Raw genomic sequence first — 15,491 nt, 5'->3', positions numbered from 1 at the left:
CACAGACACACACACACACACACACACACACACACACACACACACACTAAAAGTACTACTTACTACTTGCACTATTATTCCTACTTTGTGGTTTTTCACTTTCAACTCAACCTTTATTTCTACAGGTTAGTCTCACTGAGCCTCCAGGGCTCATTTACAAGAGAGACCTGTTTTAACAAAGAATGATGACAACAGTAGACAATTTTAAAAAAGCATATACGTTGAAAAATAAGTGGAAGTAATAATACTTATCATTGGGGGGAGGGGTTAGAACGGAACCCCGTGCGATAAACGAGAGACTACTCTACATACCAAAATAAATATAACATTCCTACTTTGCAGTTTTTCATCTATGGGTGTGTGTGGAACGTAACCCCTGTGATAATTGAAGGACTACTGTACATGTATTCAGTAAATTTATACTTTTCATTTATCATTTCAAACTGTTTGAAGATTGAAAATATAATTTAACAGCTACACAAATACATCAGAACACTGATCAACCATCTGGAGAAACACTTCCAAGACATTCACCAATATTAACTTATCTTTATGACATGAACAGAAGGAGGAAGCCATTGAGCAGTTGCCAGGACAGATTGTCTCATAAAAAGATTTATTTTTTTTTAATCCAGCCCAAATTTACAAAGGCAAGTTACAGAGTATTGTATAAAAAAGAACCATGGTAATGTACACTTTACACAAACTCCTGAAGGGGACGTGGACAGAGAGGGACAAGAGCTCTGAATTTCTCACACAGAAAGAAAATGAAGACATTGTAAACATCCTTGCGAGCGCCGGTCGCGGCACTCCGGAGGGGGTCAGAAAGAAGGGTGTGTGTGCGGGGGTGTGTGGAAAGGGGTTAGTGCGTGACAAGAGGCGGGTTATGAAAGGACAAAACGAGCGAGTGTCTCTGCGTTTTCACAGAAGAATGTTGGACTAGGCACCAATTGAGACAACTGCTGGCCAATAAATATACTCTTCACCATGAAACAAATACAGTCCTGCAAAATACAAGAGCCAAGCACTTTCCAATATGTTGAGAGCAAACATGACGCTTCTGGCTTTTTCATACACTTTTAGAATAAATGATTTTCACTGGGCTTCGCTTACTACTGAGATAACACTACTCTCAGAGAGAGAACAAATGCACTTGTCACAACCATTGTCTGATAAAACTATATGCACTGTATGCAGTCTGCTGGTACTAAACCCACCGACTTTAATGACAACATCGCAGCTGCCTAGATTACCCTTACAGATTAAGTACAAGTCACACACCACCACATTCAGCTTATTTGTGTCAGCCGTTCGTTAAAATGCGCACAGAGTCAAAATATAAACCGTCTTGCAAACTTTTGTGAGCTGAGAAACGGGCGACTTGTTCACCTGGAATGTCCATCGGCCTCAAAATGAAAAGCTGCCGTTTCTCCGTTGTGAGAGGAAGGATCCGGCGATCGTCCAGCTTCAGGAGGGTTGAGATCAGCTTGGTGGTTCGGGGACTTGTTCAGAAAAATTTAAACTGCAACAATGGGAACGTAAAAAAAAAAATAAAGTGTAAAAAATTAAAGAGAATAATGAAAACGTGGTGGATGTTCTGTCATTGAGGTGCTTTGAATGAACTGCACGACTTGTTACAACCTTCAACCGGACGGGATGACCTCAAACCTTAGAAAACCTTTTCCAGCTCAGAGCAGAAAATGTATTTTTTTTGTTTTGTGTGTGTTTAAACGCCCACAATCAGAAGTCCTCTAAAGCTGATGTGAAAACCCTGTGGATAGAGTTTCACTTAAACCCCCTGAAGTTAAAGAAGAGCTGTAATTTAAAGCCAGCAGAGGAGACCTCTGGTAGAACAGGGCACGCACACACAGGCTTCTGTGTCACTTTAACGTTAACCGGGCGGTGAATTTACGACATGGGCCCACCTGTTTTAGGATCTGGCTGAAAGCCTGAGGTGACGTGAAGCTTTGCAGCTCCATGTGGAAACTCTGAGGCTTCCTGCTCGACTCGTGCGCCTGATCAACGTTCACTCAATTTACTGCTTAGAGTTTCACTTCTTGCTTTCTTCTGAGTTCAGAAGAATTCAGAAATCTGAATCCAGCTGTCGGCACCGGACCGGTTCTTGTTTGTTGTGTAATAGTAACAGCTTGGCCGTCATGTGCACTTACTGAAGCTTCGTTGTGCCACGAAGCGTAAGTTACTGCACAGTAAATGTATTCCTCAGTGGAAAACAAACATGCTAACAGATGTCTGAGGCCGCTGTGTTCTGGTGAAGCCACATGAGCAAGCGAAGCACCAAGACAACAGCTTTAAAAATCACACCGAGTCCTTTTCTAAAGACACGTTTGGAGATGACGACTACGCAGAAGATGCGAGGATGAATGGTGATGGAAATTTAGCCAAGGCAAGACATGTAAAGTGTATATAGCAAACAAAAAGCACACAAAAACATCCAAGGACTCCGCAGGAACTCTGATGCACAGAAGTGAAAATGCTGTGACGGCTGAAAGCTACCCACCAGGCTCGTTTTTAAACAGTTTGCATGCTTGAATAAATACAAACATTTACGCACATAAAGAAGAGTCTATATTACAGCCGAAAAATACATGAGCCAAATTTCACATTGTTCACAAGAAGCAATCAAAGTGAAAGCAGCACAATCAGGTAAAAAACACCAACAACATGCGGCTGGATGCAACAGCGGCTAAGCCTCCGTGAGCTCATCGTTTGCTGATGTGGCTTCACCGTTTTGAGTGGAACACAGAGGAAAGCTAGGACCAAAACTGGCACCGGACACATTCGAAGATGAGCATGATGACATGAAGGTGAACCCGAGTGTTAAAGGTGGGGGAGGGTGGGGGGAACAAAACGTGAACAGTGTTGATTTTCCTTTGAGGTGTGCGCGGTCCCTTCGCAAACCGTGATGACATCATCCCTGAAACAAGACGTGAAGGTTCAAAAGAGATGGGAACTGATGAAGATGAAAAACTTCAGTCTCAGGCTCTTAAGTCTCTGAGGAAAGCAGCTGTTGCCATATTCCCCCTCCCCACTACATATAGCCAAACGTTTGTCGTTTAGGATATCTTGTTGTTTCACGGCGTACAAAAAGCCAGTCTTTAGTTGACTCGTCCCCCCCCCATCAGCCACCCAACTTCCCCAAAATCCCCTGCCAAGTTCTTTCTGCGTGACAAGAAATAATGCAGTCAGAAAAAACAAAAATAAAAACAACAACAACAGCTGTTCTGGCAGTCCAATAGTCTCTTTTTGCATTGTATTTGTCGACAGTGCAAAGACTAGATAATCAGCGGGTCGGTGTTTCCTCTGCGTGACGGAGCAGAGCGATGGCTTTGAACCTGGATTACTTTCAGTCGTGTTACAGTCCATGGATGGAGAGTTTGGGGTCTTTTACAAGGGGAAAAACAAAACAACATTCTGCCTTGCCTTGGGGCAGAAAAAAAAAAAAACAACTAAAAAAATAAAAGATAGAAACACCATTCAACTGATGTCTAAAAGGTAAGAACCGGAGGATGCTGCTCTCATGTGAGCCAGTCACATGAATCTCTGCAGGGTTGAGGTGTGACGGTCGGGTTTTCCTACGAAAAAACACACGGAAGAGAGATTTATTTAAAAAGCATATACTTTTGTAACTTGTTGCCTTATGAGGCATTGTTTAGGTTTTACTTTCTATACAGACAGTTTTCTACAAGTTATGTTTTACTAGATACACAGAAGTGTGTTTAAGTTGGCTTTTTAAACCTTAAAATGTTGTTTACAAGAATTAATGCATTTATTTAAGTAAGTAAATAAGTAAGTTAGTAAGTAAGGAAGGAAGTAAGTCAGTATTTAAGTAAGTAGAGATAAATTAGGAAGGAAGGAAGGAAATTGGAAAGTAAGTAAGGAAGAAAGGAAGGAAGTTAGAAAGGAAGGAAGAAAGGAGGTTAGAAAGTAAGTAAGGAAGAAAGGAAGAAAGAAAGGGAGGAAGGAAGTTAGGAAGTAAGGAAATATGTAAGTAAGTTAGAAAGGAAGGAAGGAAGGAAGGAAGTTAGGAAGGAAGTAAGGAAGAATGGAAGGAAGTTAAGTAAGTAAGTTAGAAAGTAAGTAAGCTAGTAAAGAAGCAAGGAAGGAAGTTAGAAAGTAAGTAAGCACACAAGTAAGTTAGGAAGTAAATTAGGAAGTAGGTTAAGATGTAAGGAAGTTAGAAAGTCAAGTAAGTAAGTATTTAAGTAAGTACGGAAAAAAGTTATGAAGGAAGGAAGGAAGGAAGGAAGTTGGAAAGCAAGAAGTAAGTAACTATGTTAGAAAGCAAGCAAGGAAGGAAGGAAGGAAGTTAGAAAGGAAGTAAGTTAGTTAGTAAGGATGGAAGTTAGAAAGTTAGTATGTAAGTAAGGAAGTAAGTTAGTAAGGAATGAAGGAACTTAGAAAGTTAGTATGTAAGTAAGTTATGAAGTAAGTTAGGAAGGAAGGAAGCTAGAAAGGATGGAAGGAAGAAAGTTAAGAAATAAGGAAGGATGTAAATAAGGAAGGAAGGAAGTTAGGAAGCAAGTACGTAAGGAAGTTGGGAAGTAAGGAAGGAAGTTAAAAAGGAAGGAAGGAAGGCAGTTAGGAAGGAAGGAAGTAAGTTAGGGAGGAAGGAAGATAAAAAGTAAGGAAGTATGTAAGTAAGTTAGAAAGTAAGTTAGTAAGGAAGGAAGGAAAGAAGGAAGTAAGTAAGTTAGGAAGTAAGTTAGTATGCAAGTTAGAAAGTAAGTACGTAAGTAAGTTAGGAAGTACTAAGTAAAGAATGAAGAAGGAAGGAAGGAAGGAAGAAAGTTAGGAAGTAAGGAAGCAAAGATGTAAGTAAGTAATTAAGGAAGGAAGGAAGGAAGAAAAATGAAATTTTTTTTTTAATGCATTTGCCTTTTATAGATCAACCACATTTTATAGATGAAACTAGTTTTTGTGTGAGATAATTAATTTTCCTTTCAGTCTGACCAGATACACAGAGCCAGTCATCTTTTACTGTAGGAACTATAGGTTTGAGACATTTGTAAACAAGTGATCAAAACTCTGATTTTTATTTTTATTTTACAGCTTTTTCAAAACAAATCTTTCAACACTAATATACATTGATCCCTTTGCCCTTATATTTAGATCTGTTTATGTTGTAAAAAATTTAGATTAATGTGTCATTCATCGTTTTAATCAGTCTTTAAAAAAAAGGAGAACACACAAATAAGATTAGTTAAACACTCATAATTATAAGTTCATCCAGACACAAACCACATCAGCTGCCCCTTCAGTTAAAGCTAAAAAAGAATGCTCCTGCAACATTTTTTTAAACTATATTATCCAAAATGATCCTCAAAAGTAAAAGTAAGCCCCATAAATGCAGGATTTTGAGAGAGAGTCATTTTTTGTAATGTGTTAACTGCATGTAGGTTTATGATTCAGACTGTTATTTAAGAGTTACCACTAGATGTCCCTGCAGGCTGCAGAGCCTTTGTGTCTCAGCAGCTCATTCAACATCTCCATTATCAACACTGTGATCCACTTGTCCTCAGAGGACCTACTTAGGATGGATGAGCTGAGGGGCTAAAAGCTGCACTGCATATTGTGCTCGACTGCAGCAGAGAAACGAGGGCTTTCTTTAGACATGATTTGCTTTCTTTGCCTTTAAGTCTACAACATAAATGCAAGTGAGGAGTGCAGCATGACGCCCCAGGGTGTTCTACTCAAATCAGCCCAGGACAAAGAAACTATTTTTACACAACATAACATCTGTGCTTGAAGTCCTATCACAGCCACTACCGTTTCTAACTAGAGGTACAGTGTGCATTGTTTATCAAAGAATCCTCCTGCCACTGGTGTTTGCCTGCTTTGTGAACACTCAGTAGGCCTGTGTTTTGTTTCAGTGCCAGTACTTTGCCTGCATCTGATGAGGTGGAAAATGTCTATTAGTAATAATTCCTGTAATTACTGTTCTGCTGCTGAAATTGTAAAGTCCAGTTACAAGCAGGTGATGTATTTTGAACTGTTGATTTGTTAATTCAATTACTTTCATTGATTAGAGTGCAAGAACAGAATGATCTATGACTGAGAACTCACCTGTGGCGTAGGACAGGTCGTATTGCCCTGAGAGCAGAGGGTATCCCAGGTGGTGGTGAGAGGGCATGATGCGCTGGGAGGGTGACGAGCGTGGTCGATCCACATCTCTTTCTCTGTCCCGCTCACGCTCCCTTTCCCGGTCTCTGTCACTGACAGCTCCTCGGTCCTGCTCCCGGTCCCTGTCGTGGGACGATTTGTCAACCACAGTGGGGGATTTGCTCTTATACTGGCTGGCGTGTTGATGCAGGATATCCAGGGCTTTAGGGTCTGTTGCCATTTTTGTGACAGTAGGGCTTGCACGAGATTTCTCGCTGCCTTCCTCACCTCCACCTATTTTACTCCCGTAAGTGGAAAATGGATAACCTCCGGGTAGATAAGAACCTATGAGTAATTAAAAATATTTAAGGTTCATATTATGATTTGGGATCATTTATACACATTTAATATGCTACACATGTGAACAACATTCACTGGTCTAATTACAAATACTTTCCAGAAAACTGACCTAAACTAACTTCTTTGCATATTACATGGTGTTAATACTCCAACAAGTTAAAACAAGAAACTGAAATTAGTTGCTTTTAAACAATTCAAGTGTAACATTTTATTTTATTTTATTTTCAGATAGTTCAATGCTATTAGAATGAAAATCATCACTCATTTTAACAATTCTTTATACAAATGTACGCTACAAAATTTTTAGAGGAATGGTTCAAAACAGCAAATTACATAACACTCTTTAGGCCACTTTGACCAAAGAACATGATATAAAAAGCATTAAGATGAGTGAATTAATGTGTTAATGTAGTTGGTGTTTGGAAGAGCGTCTGTGTTAACCATTTGAAACAAATACAATTCTTGTATGAAAAACAAAACACCCCCCCCCCCCTTTTTGAAACAACTGTCTTTGAATGACTTCATATTTTTTGCACATCAACTTATATTTGGAATAAATTGAATGTCATACCTGGGTAATTCTGCATCATGACTGAGGGCACACCCCTGTATCCAGGGTGGTTGGGGTCATAGCCTTGTCCATAGGGGTAACCATGCATGTAGGGTATGTAGCCTTGGTGCTGTGCTAGTGGTGATGTGAACTGCATGTGGGGGTTGGAACGAGAGTCTTTGCTCATTGCTCGATGGTCTTCCAAAGTGATTCTGGGATCACCAACGTCTTTACCATCTTCCTTGGGTCCACTTTGACTGTCCTTTGGCCTTGGCCTTTCTTCCTTTAATTTTCGATCTCGTTCCCTTTCCTCTTTTCTTCGATGTTGTTGTTGTTGTTGTTGTTGTTGCTGCTGGTGTTCATCCTCTGCTTGGAGCTTCTGGCTCTCAGGATACTGCTGAGGACAAGAAAATAAGACGGTACACACCTGACTTGGTATACTGAAACAACATGGAGCCTACAAAACAGATTCACCAATCAAAAAAGTAAAGTAAACATTTGATGACTGTTATTCTATATTGGCATTTACCTGTCTGTACCACATGGCCTGCTCCATGCCTGCATGGCCTCTGGACTCCAGAATTTGCATGGAGTCTTCCTTTCCATGATGACCTCCTTCAGTCAGTTTCATCTTAAGCCCTTCAGTTTGCTGGGACTTTGGGTCCTCTCCCTTTATGCTTCCCATTGACTTGGAAGCTAGTTCAGAAGGGGAATCTCTGGATTTGCTTGAAGGTTGCTGTACCTTTCCTAGATCTGACTGACTTGGGGCTTTGGATAGACTTGGTGGCATCGGGTTCTTTTGTTTCCATTCCTCTTTTGTGGAGGATTCTCGTTCTTTCATGACTATATCTGACTTCTTTTCGGCAGCACGATGCCGTTCAGCCATCTGCTGCTGTCGCTCCTCATATTGTTGCCTGTAGACTGGGTTGGTGTTCATCAAGTGGTTATGGTAGGCTTGATCGGGACTATACGCATAAGGAGGAACATATGCATACTGGTTGTAGTAAAGGGGCTGCATGTACATGTTCGATCGTTGTTGGATGACTGAGGGCTGTTGTTGTTGCTGCTGCTGCTGCTGCTGCTGGCCTGTAGCACAGCTATCAGGTTTACGATCTTCATGAACTTCAACCTTCATTTTCTCTTCACCTAGATCATGTTCATCATCTCTTTTGATCTTAGCCTGACCTTCAGCCACTGGTGCACCTGAATTTGGCCCGCTGGGACTAGGATTGACATAATTAGGCGAATAGTACGTCTCATAACTGGCATAGTAGGGTGAATCTTTGTTGGGTGTCTGGTTTGGAAAAAGTGCTTTCTTGACACTTTCTCTAATGCCCTGGTCCTCTGTTCTGACTTTGACACCTTCTAGTTTCCCTTCACCATCCTCCCCTGCATCTGAAATGTCTGAATAAGCTGGGCTATTTGTTTTGACTGAAGAGTTGTCAGCTCCATTCTGGTTCACCACATGCAGGGGTGTGAGAGGCTGTGGTATACCACTGCCATCTATTCGACTGGCAACACCAATGGACGGACTGGGAGCATTGTCTGAAAAGCTGTAAATCTTATCAGCCTCAGCCTTGATACTGGCCAAACGACTCTGATGAGTATCTGAAGAACCATTGAGGAGGTTATCTACTTTGCCTCCTTGATCACAAGTTTCAGAGTATTGAATTTTCCCCTCCTCTAGTTTCCCTACCTTTCCCGAAGGTTTAGGACTATCAGCATCCTTTACCCCATCTTTTTTCTTTTTATCCTTCTTCTTCTTGTCTTTAGAGCTACCTGAAGTTGGTTCTCCAGTAGCAGGTGGTTTAGGCTGTGTGCCTTTCATTTGAGGACTTTTTGGAATTCCTTGGACAATTGGAGAGGAATTGGGGTTCCCAGTAGGAAAAGAATACATTTGCTGAGATGCTGTAGGGCCAGGGCCAATTGGACGTGGTGACTTCAAGTTTTTCTGGGCAATTTTATCATTTTTCGTACCAGTGCTTGCCTTTTTAGACTTATCTGATCCTCTCTTATCATCTATTCCATCATTACTGGCCTCATCAGTAAGGCATGGCCCATCCTCACAGCCATCCATTGGTGTACCTCCCATTTCTGTTTCTGTCTCAGCAATTTTCTTTTTACTCTGCTTTGAACCAAACTTGCCAGGAGATGGAGAGGGACTCTGAGCATCAAAGTTTCTGCCTTTTGGGGTAACTGAACGTGCTGGAGATAAACACCCTTTCTGGGAGATGGATGCTCCATTACAGTTTCCAGGTTCAGGGTGGAGAGTTGAGTCCTCTCCATATTCACTGTCTCCATCTAATTCCAACTTTATATCATCATCATTGTGGGCACGAGCTTGATGGTACTTGAGGCCATTGATGTGCTTGTACTTCTTGTTGCAGTTAGGGTGTGGACAGTCAATAAGAACTGGAGATGGACAGCTACGATCAAGGGGAGGTGGAAGTGGCTCAGTCTTAACAGAAGGAATAGGAAGGCCTGTGGGTCCCACGCCTCCACTGTTTGAGTTTGTCCTCATTCGCTTGTTGCCTTTGGTGTCCTCGGAACTGGAGTTGAGCTCCATGTCTGAGGCTGGTTTGGTCTTGCGTTTTCCAGCTGATGATGGACTGGTTTTGATGTCCTCTGTGTTGCTGTTTGGTGGGGTACGGCGCTCTGATGGAGTCTGGCTGCCCCGGCGGCCCTTGCTGTTAGATGCAGCACGTGTCTTGTTGTTGGTGGTGCCCTTGTTATCTGATGAGTTGCTGTTCTCGTTGATTGGGGTGTTGCTATTCGGTCTCATTCGCTTACCTCGGCCACGACCATTTCTCATTTCCAAATCACTTGTTGGTGATTCACAAAACCTGCAGTTGTGTTAAAAATATTCAAGAATTAGACATTTGGTCTTGTGGGTGTTTAAAGTGCTCTATAAATAATGTATGGCATGGTATGGTATAGTATGTAACTATAGTATTGCTGAACTCAAGTGTGCCAGGTGGTTTTAATCTCTACAATATTGTAAAGGAAATTCAGATTAGTTGATTAAATGAAAAATTTTGGGAAATGTATAGAGCTATTTCAACAAGACCGCAATATACAGTACACTCATATCTTGATTTAAAGCATTAAATGGCTGTAAATATATTACATTTTTTATGAAACAGTTTGAAAATAAACACGACTAATAAATCTAGTAGTGTGTCTTTACTGTGTAATCAAGATGTGACAATAGTGCTTCTGTATTGCAAAACCATGGTACTGTCATTATTACTAGCTAACAACAAAGACTGTATTGTAAATCTGTATTGTTCTCTGAAGACCTCCTAGCTCATATTGTGACTCAACCAAAACCACATCTGAGATTATGGGCCAATGCTGGTGCCAACAGCTCTACAAGTGCAAAAATAATAATAAATAAATAAATAAATAAATAATGTGCCTGTTTTTTTTTTTCCTCTTCCAAATAATCATGTGCATTTAAATACTCGCCTCTAGTGTAAAGAATACATGTTAATATTCAGAATCAGCATCAGAATAAGCTTTATTATCACTGTACCTGGAATACAGCGAAATAATATCTTCTCAGAAAGGAAATAAATCAAGATAATTTGTTTTGTGAGGACATCAAAACAATGTCACAAGTGAAGCAAATAATGGAAAGTTTTCATTTTTCTCCAGTAACTTCCAATTGTGCTGGAAAAAGCAGCAATGATGAGGTGAGTCTGTTTTTTTGCAACATAATAATCTTATATTTTATGCAATACATTATTCTATCTTTTATAGAAGTAGCAGTATGTTTCTTTAAAAAAGCCTTTCAAAATGAAAGACAATAAAATATAATTTAATCAAACAGCCATGAAACTTTTAGCTCCTTTCTAATCAAAACATGCAGTTATTTAAACCCCCTAAAATAACGGTTTGGCTTTATCTCTCCATAACGGTAATGTAATTATCTTTGTGCACAGCAGTGAAGGTTAGCAGTGTGTGACAAAGTCAAACCCAAGGCTGGTATGACTCACAGCTTCTTCCACAAGTCCAAACAATTTCAGCCCCAGCAGGGCTAATGTGAATACACCCTTAGTCTAACAGTGGTACAGGAATTTAGACTCATTACAAACACAATTTCATATTTGGTCTGTTAAAAGATTTCTGAATAATTTCAGTGTGTTCCTAATGTAGTCATGCTGCAAACCGTAAGACAAGTGTGGTGCAAATGCAGCCCAACAAACCTTACAAACAGCACCACTGTGATGCATTAGTGGGATATAGCATTTACTTGTTTTCCATTAGCACTGATTTAATCTTTCTTCAAGTACACTTAAACATCCATTTGAAATACAGACTTGTATTTACATTTAGATTGTGTCTCTCTCACCTTTTTAAATAAAAGCAAGTGCTAGAAAATGTACTTTTTACACATCCTGTCTATTTTTGACACAGTTTCTATGTATTGAGAAACACACCACCAAACAAACACCTCATGCTATTGCCATGAGACTGAGCTTAGAAATTGCGGTCTTTGTGATGGAGAATGTTATCCAATGTTGAGGGGAAAAAAAAGCTCTTAGTCCAATAATTGGATTCTGCAATCTGGCTTGTTAGAGTAGCTTTCTATTTCCACTGCTGCCTCCTGAGACATCAGCTGCTTGCCAATGAATCCTGTTTCTCCAGGCTCAACATAAAGACTAACATGCACTCGGTGGTCCAACGGTGCACTGGAAAGTCAGTGCATTAAGCTGTGCATGCTTCGACAGCTGCTGCTAATGCAGATTCATATCACATAGAATATAAAAAGGTTACGAGACTTAGCGTCTACGGTTTGGATCGAGTATGCATCATCATTTGTAGAACTTGTTGGTTTTTTTACCTTGACATTTACAACTCTCGTGCGTGACAGTAAATTTCATTTATGCTGAACCAGGTGGTGAAATGTAATAAGGAATGCTTCCTACCTGGGGGGAGCCCAGTCGTGCCGTGTACAGTCTAACAGGGTGCCAACGTATGTCTTGTTTCTCCAAGTAACATTGACCACAAGCATTCCTGTAAGACAGGGAAATTACAGTTATAGATTTACTTTGCAACTACTGTGGAAACATAAACTCGAAAAGTGGTTAAAAAATATATAGTTGAAACAATAAAATGTAATAAAAAACATTTTCCTTCCTTCGCATTACAAACAAACTGTGAACTGAAGGAGCTGCATAAGTGGGGAAATCTTTGCTGAAGGCAGTCATATGGAAGACAGTTATATGAGCCAAAGATGCTTTTTTAATCTCCTTCACACAGTAAAGCCAAAGGGGCCAGACTGACTGATACCTCCTAAATGACTTGGAAAAGACTAAACTGCAGTCAGTGTTGTAAAACCTGCACATGATAGTGGCAGAAGGTCCTGCTACAAATGAAAACACAGAGGTTATCGAGAAAGACTGAATACCCTTCCTACCAAAATAAGTCATCTCAAAGCACAAGAGATTTTCCTGAAGGAGAATCACTTGGAGGCAAATATTTCCTTGAAACCCTCTGTCTCACTCTGCAGCTCAGAAATTCACTACCTCAGGGAAGAGTATGACAACTGCAGCTCCTTAGAAATAAGCAACAAGCTCCTGGGGTTGGTTAATTCCATTGAATGGTTCTGTCTGACAAACTGTAAATGACTGAACTTCACTGCTATTGCTGTAATCTGTCACAATGGGAAGATTCTGTGTGGCTAGTGTCATTCCATCACGCCCGTGGAGCCACCCAAAGTGTGATACCTGATCTCCCATTTAAAATCTACAATTAGTTCCAGACCTGCACTTTAATTTCCGTGTATATAATTCCCTAAGAAAGGTCTGGGAAAATATTTTTAAATTGGCAAAAGCTTGACGATTTTCCAGAGTTGTGCAAAAATTATTTTACTATTATTCTGCACTGCAGTTATTTCAATACAAAACAAACTGATGCAAAACGTAACTCAGATGTTGTGAAGGCTGTTTTCAATAAATCATCTTTGAGGATATTATTATTATTATATATATATTTTTTTTTAACCAAACAGCCTTAGAGAATTAGGAACAACGTCTGCATGTAAAAACATTTAGTATTTATTGCCCACACCATCCCTCTTACTCTCCGGTGATGACCTCAGCTTGCCACTTCAGCACTGCAGAGAAACCGGAGGATGCAGTGAGCTAACTTATCTAATGACACAGGAATGCTGGCTGGCAGCTTCTATCCTCTCGAGCATTTTATTAGCTTAGGAAACCTCTCTTGCTCAGGTCCCCATCCCCCCATTTTCCCTCTCTCCTTCACCCTCACCATCATTTCCTTTTTCAATGGTATAACCATCTTTGGCTTACAATCTTTTCCCCTCCCACATACACATACAAGTCACAGTTCAGACCTCATTTTTCTCCTGCTGCCTCTGGCGTAAAGCAGGGGGAGCATAAGGGATTTATATATGTTTACAGGAACCTGCAGACACTTGGCTGCATGCCTTTTCCTTCAATCTATGGCTGCAAAACATAAGCACTTGGTCAAGGATGGATCCAACTGCAAATGCTGTGTGTGCATGCAGGGCATTGGAGAGGTCCTCGAGTTTGGATTTCTGTCACATTAAAAGAACTCAGACCTTTCTAAAAACGTCTCCAAGAGCCCGCCCCCGGAGCTCTTGAAACACTCAAACACAAAATGGCTCTGGCAGCTGGTCGAGGCAGGGATGTAAATCAAGGCAGAGCAGATGAATGACCAGCCTTTCATGATGTGCAGGATGCAGCCTTCCCTCTGCTCTCTAGAAAGCACGACTTCAATGATACCATGAATTGTTAAGGCTTAGTGATTTTAAACTGGCCTTTAAATGTGATGCTGCAGTTTAAGAACAGAGACTGTGGTGTATGTGTAGGATTGAAACGCTTTAGGGATTTTATTACTAAATTTGATAAGAGAAAAGCAAAACAACTTTTCTCAAAAGGAAAGCAAATGACTTTTTAAAAACAAAATTAACTGAGAATTTAAAGATCCTTGGAAAGTTAATGCATTTGGAAAAGCTTGACTATAGATTGGACACATACTAGAAGAGTATATAAATTATAGAGGATGCTGGACAAGGGCACCAGTGACCCCTGCGATCCGAAAAGGAAGAAACAGGTAAAGATAATAGATGGATGGATACAGTAGTTTACTGTGACAGATTTTTATGTAAATCATAATCATAAATAGATCGACCATGATAAATCGTTGCCAGTTCAATCAGGCTGAATAAGGACAATCTCATAAACTACCTTCATGTCACTACAAAGATTTTCCTTCGTGACTGAGCTCTGAGGTGCTCCTCGGCTATCAAGGACTTCCACCGTGTTTTTCCGAGACTTTCCATGTTGTGTTTGGCTGCGTGTTAAGGATCTTTACCCTGCCTGAAGATAAATCTTCACAATCTGACAATTCATGTGCTTGGCGTTGGGTTTTCCAGAGGAATTTCCCTGTAGTTCCCTCAACTATAATTCACTGTCTACAAGTGAAAAGCAGCCCACAGGGTTGGGTTACACACGCTTCATGAAAACAAAGAGGATGACAGCTGATGAGAAGAGGTGTGGCGATCAATCTTATTGAGCATTTCCACTCTAAGTGGGTGGCCAATTGATGGACCAGGAAATTCTTCTCTTATTAGGAACTAAATATGCATAAACACTGAAATCATTAAGCATTTTTTTAAAAGAAAAGAAAAATGCTGGGAGTATGATCACTGGAATTTTACTAGCACGCAAAGAGGCAGCTATTCTGTGTAAAGCAGCCAAAGCAAAATACATAGTGCTTCACTTTCTCTGGGAAATATGCTACAGATTTTGTGCTTGCCATCATAATTTTGCTCCTCAGAGTTGCTTCCATCTGGCCACCGTCCCATATTGAAGCCAGGGAACTCTGTAATCCTTGACTTTGGAGTCACTTCAAATATCAGCCTCTGGCTTTCTCTGAATGATAATGCTACAGTTCCTTTAATATAATGTGGGACACCTCAATGGTACAGAAACATCTATCAATTCAATTGACTTCACATTCAATTAAGTTCATTTTAAAAACAGAGCAAAAATGTTCTTTTTATGAGTTTAAGCCTGCAGTTTACACAAATGTAACAGGTCAGTAGGCCCGTCACGATAACTAATTTTATTGGGCGATAATTGTCTCAAAAATTATTGTGATAAATGATAATATTGTTTATTATTGCTTAAATTTAAGAAGAAACGTTGGTCATTTTTTGTGTGTAGTACCTTTTTTTGACCACTGAACGGCAGTATAAGACTGAATCGAAGGATGGATAGTGAGGGAGCGAGTGTGTCTCCTTAAGAAGAAATGGGAGGGAGGCCCCTTGACTTGACACGGGCTGTCTGTCCTTCCTTTTTTCTGGTTTTCAAAATGTCAGACGCTCAGTATGGTTTGAGCTCTTTAGCAAAGCATTTTTCACACAAAGCTTTTAATTAAAAAAATTCAGTAAACAAGTTCTCAGCTT

The 15,491-nt window shown here is 40.3% G+C and overlaps 2 protein-coding genes across 3 annotated transcripts in view; both read right to left on the bottom strand.

The window, feature by feature from the left end:
• The window catches only part of LOC119424126 (GRAM domain-containing protein 2A-like), a 975,280-nt gene that overhangs the window by 56,718 nt on the left and 903,071 nt on the right, over positions 1–15,491 (bottom strand). The gene's annotated exons all lie outside the window — the stretch shown is intronic.
• The window catches only part of LOC119424066 (zinc finger protein 609), a 114,991-nt gene continuing 102,660 nt past the window's right edge, over positions 3,161–15,491 (bottom strand). The window contains exons 4-8 of one of the 2 annotated variants that reach the window (XM_037691540.1): positions 11,962–12,049; positions 7,560–9,873; positions 7,052–7,427; positions 6,085–6,465; positions 3,161–3,593 (exon numbers count right to left, since the gene is read on the bottom strand). In XM_037691540.1, the coding sequence (XP_037547468.1) occupies positions 3,550–3,593; positions 6,085–6,465; positions 7,052–7,427; positions 7,560–9,873; positions 11,962–12,049 (3,203 nt within the window). In that variant the 3' untranslated portion in view covers positions 3,161–3,549. The remainder of the gene's footprint in view (positions 3,594–6,084; positions 6,466–7,051; positions 7,428–7,559; positions 9,874–11,961; positions 12,050–15,491) is intronic. The other variant, XM_037691546.1, reaches the window with a different exon arrangement.

Source organism: Nematolebias whitei, chromosome 2 (assembly GCF_014905685.2).
Source record: "Nematolebias whitei isolate Nwh7 chromosome 2, NemWhi1, whole genome shotgun sequence".
NCBI classification, from domain to species: Eukaryota; Metazoa; Chordata; class Actinopteri; order Cyprinodontiformes; family Rivulidae; genus Nematolebias; species Nematolebias whitei.
Note: the sequence above shows the minus strand (reverse complement) of the source record. Positions and strands in the feature narration are given on the sequence as shown.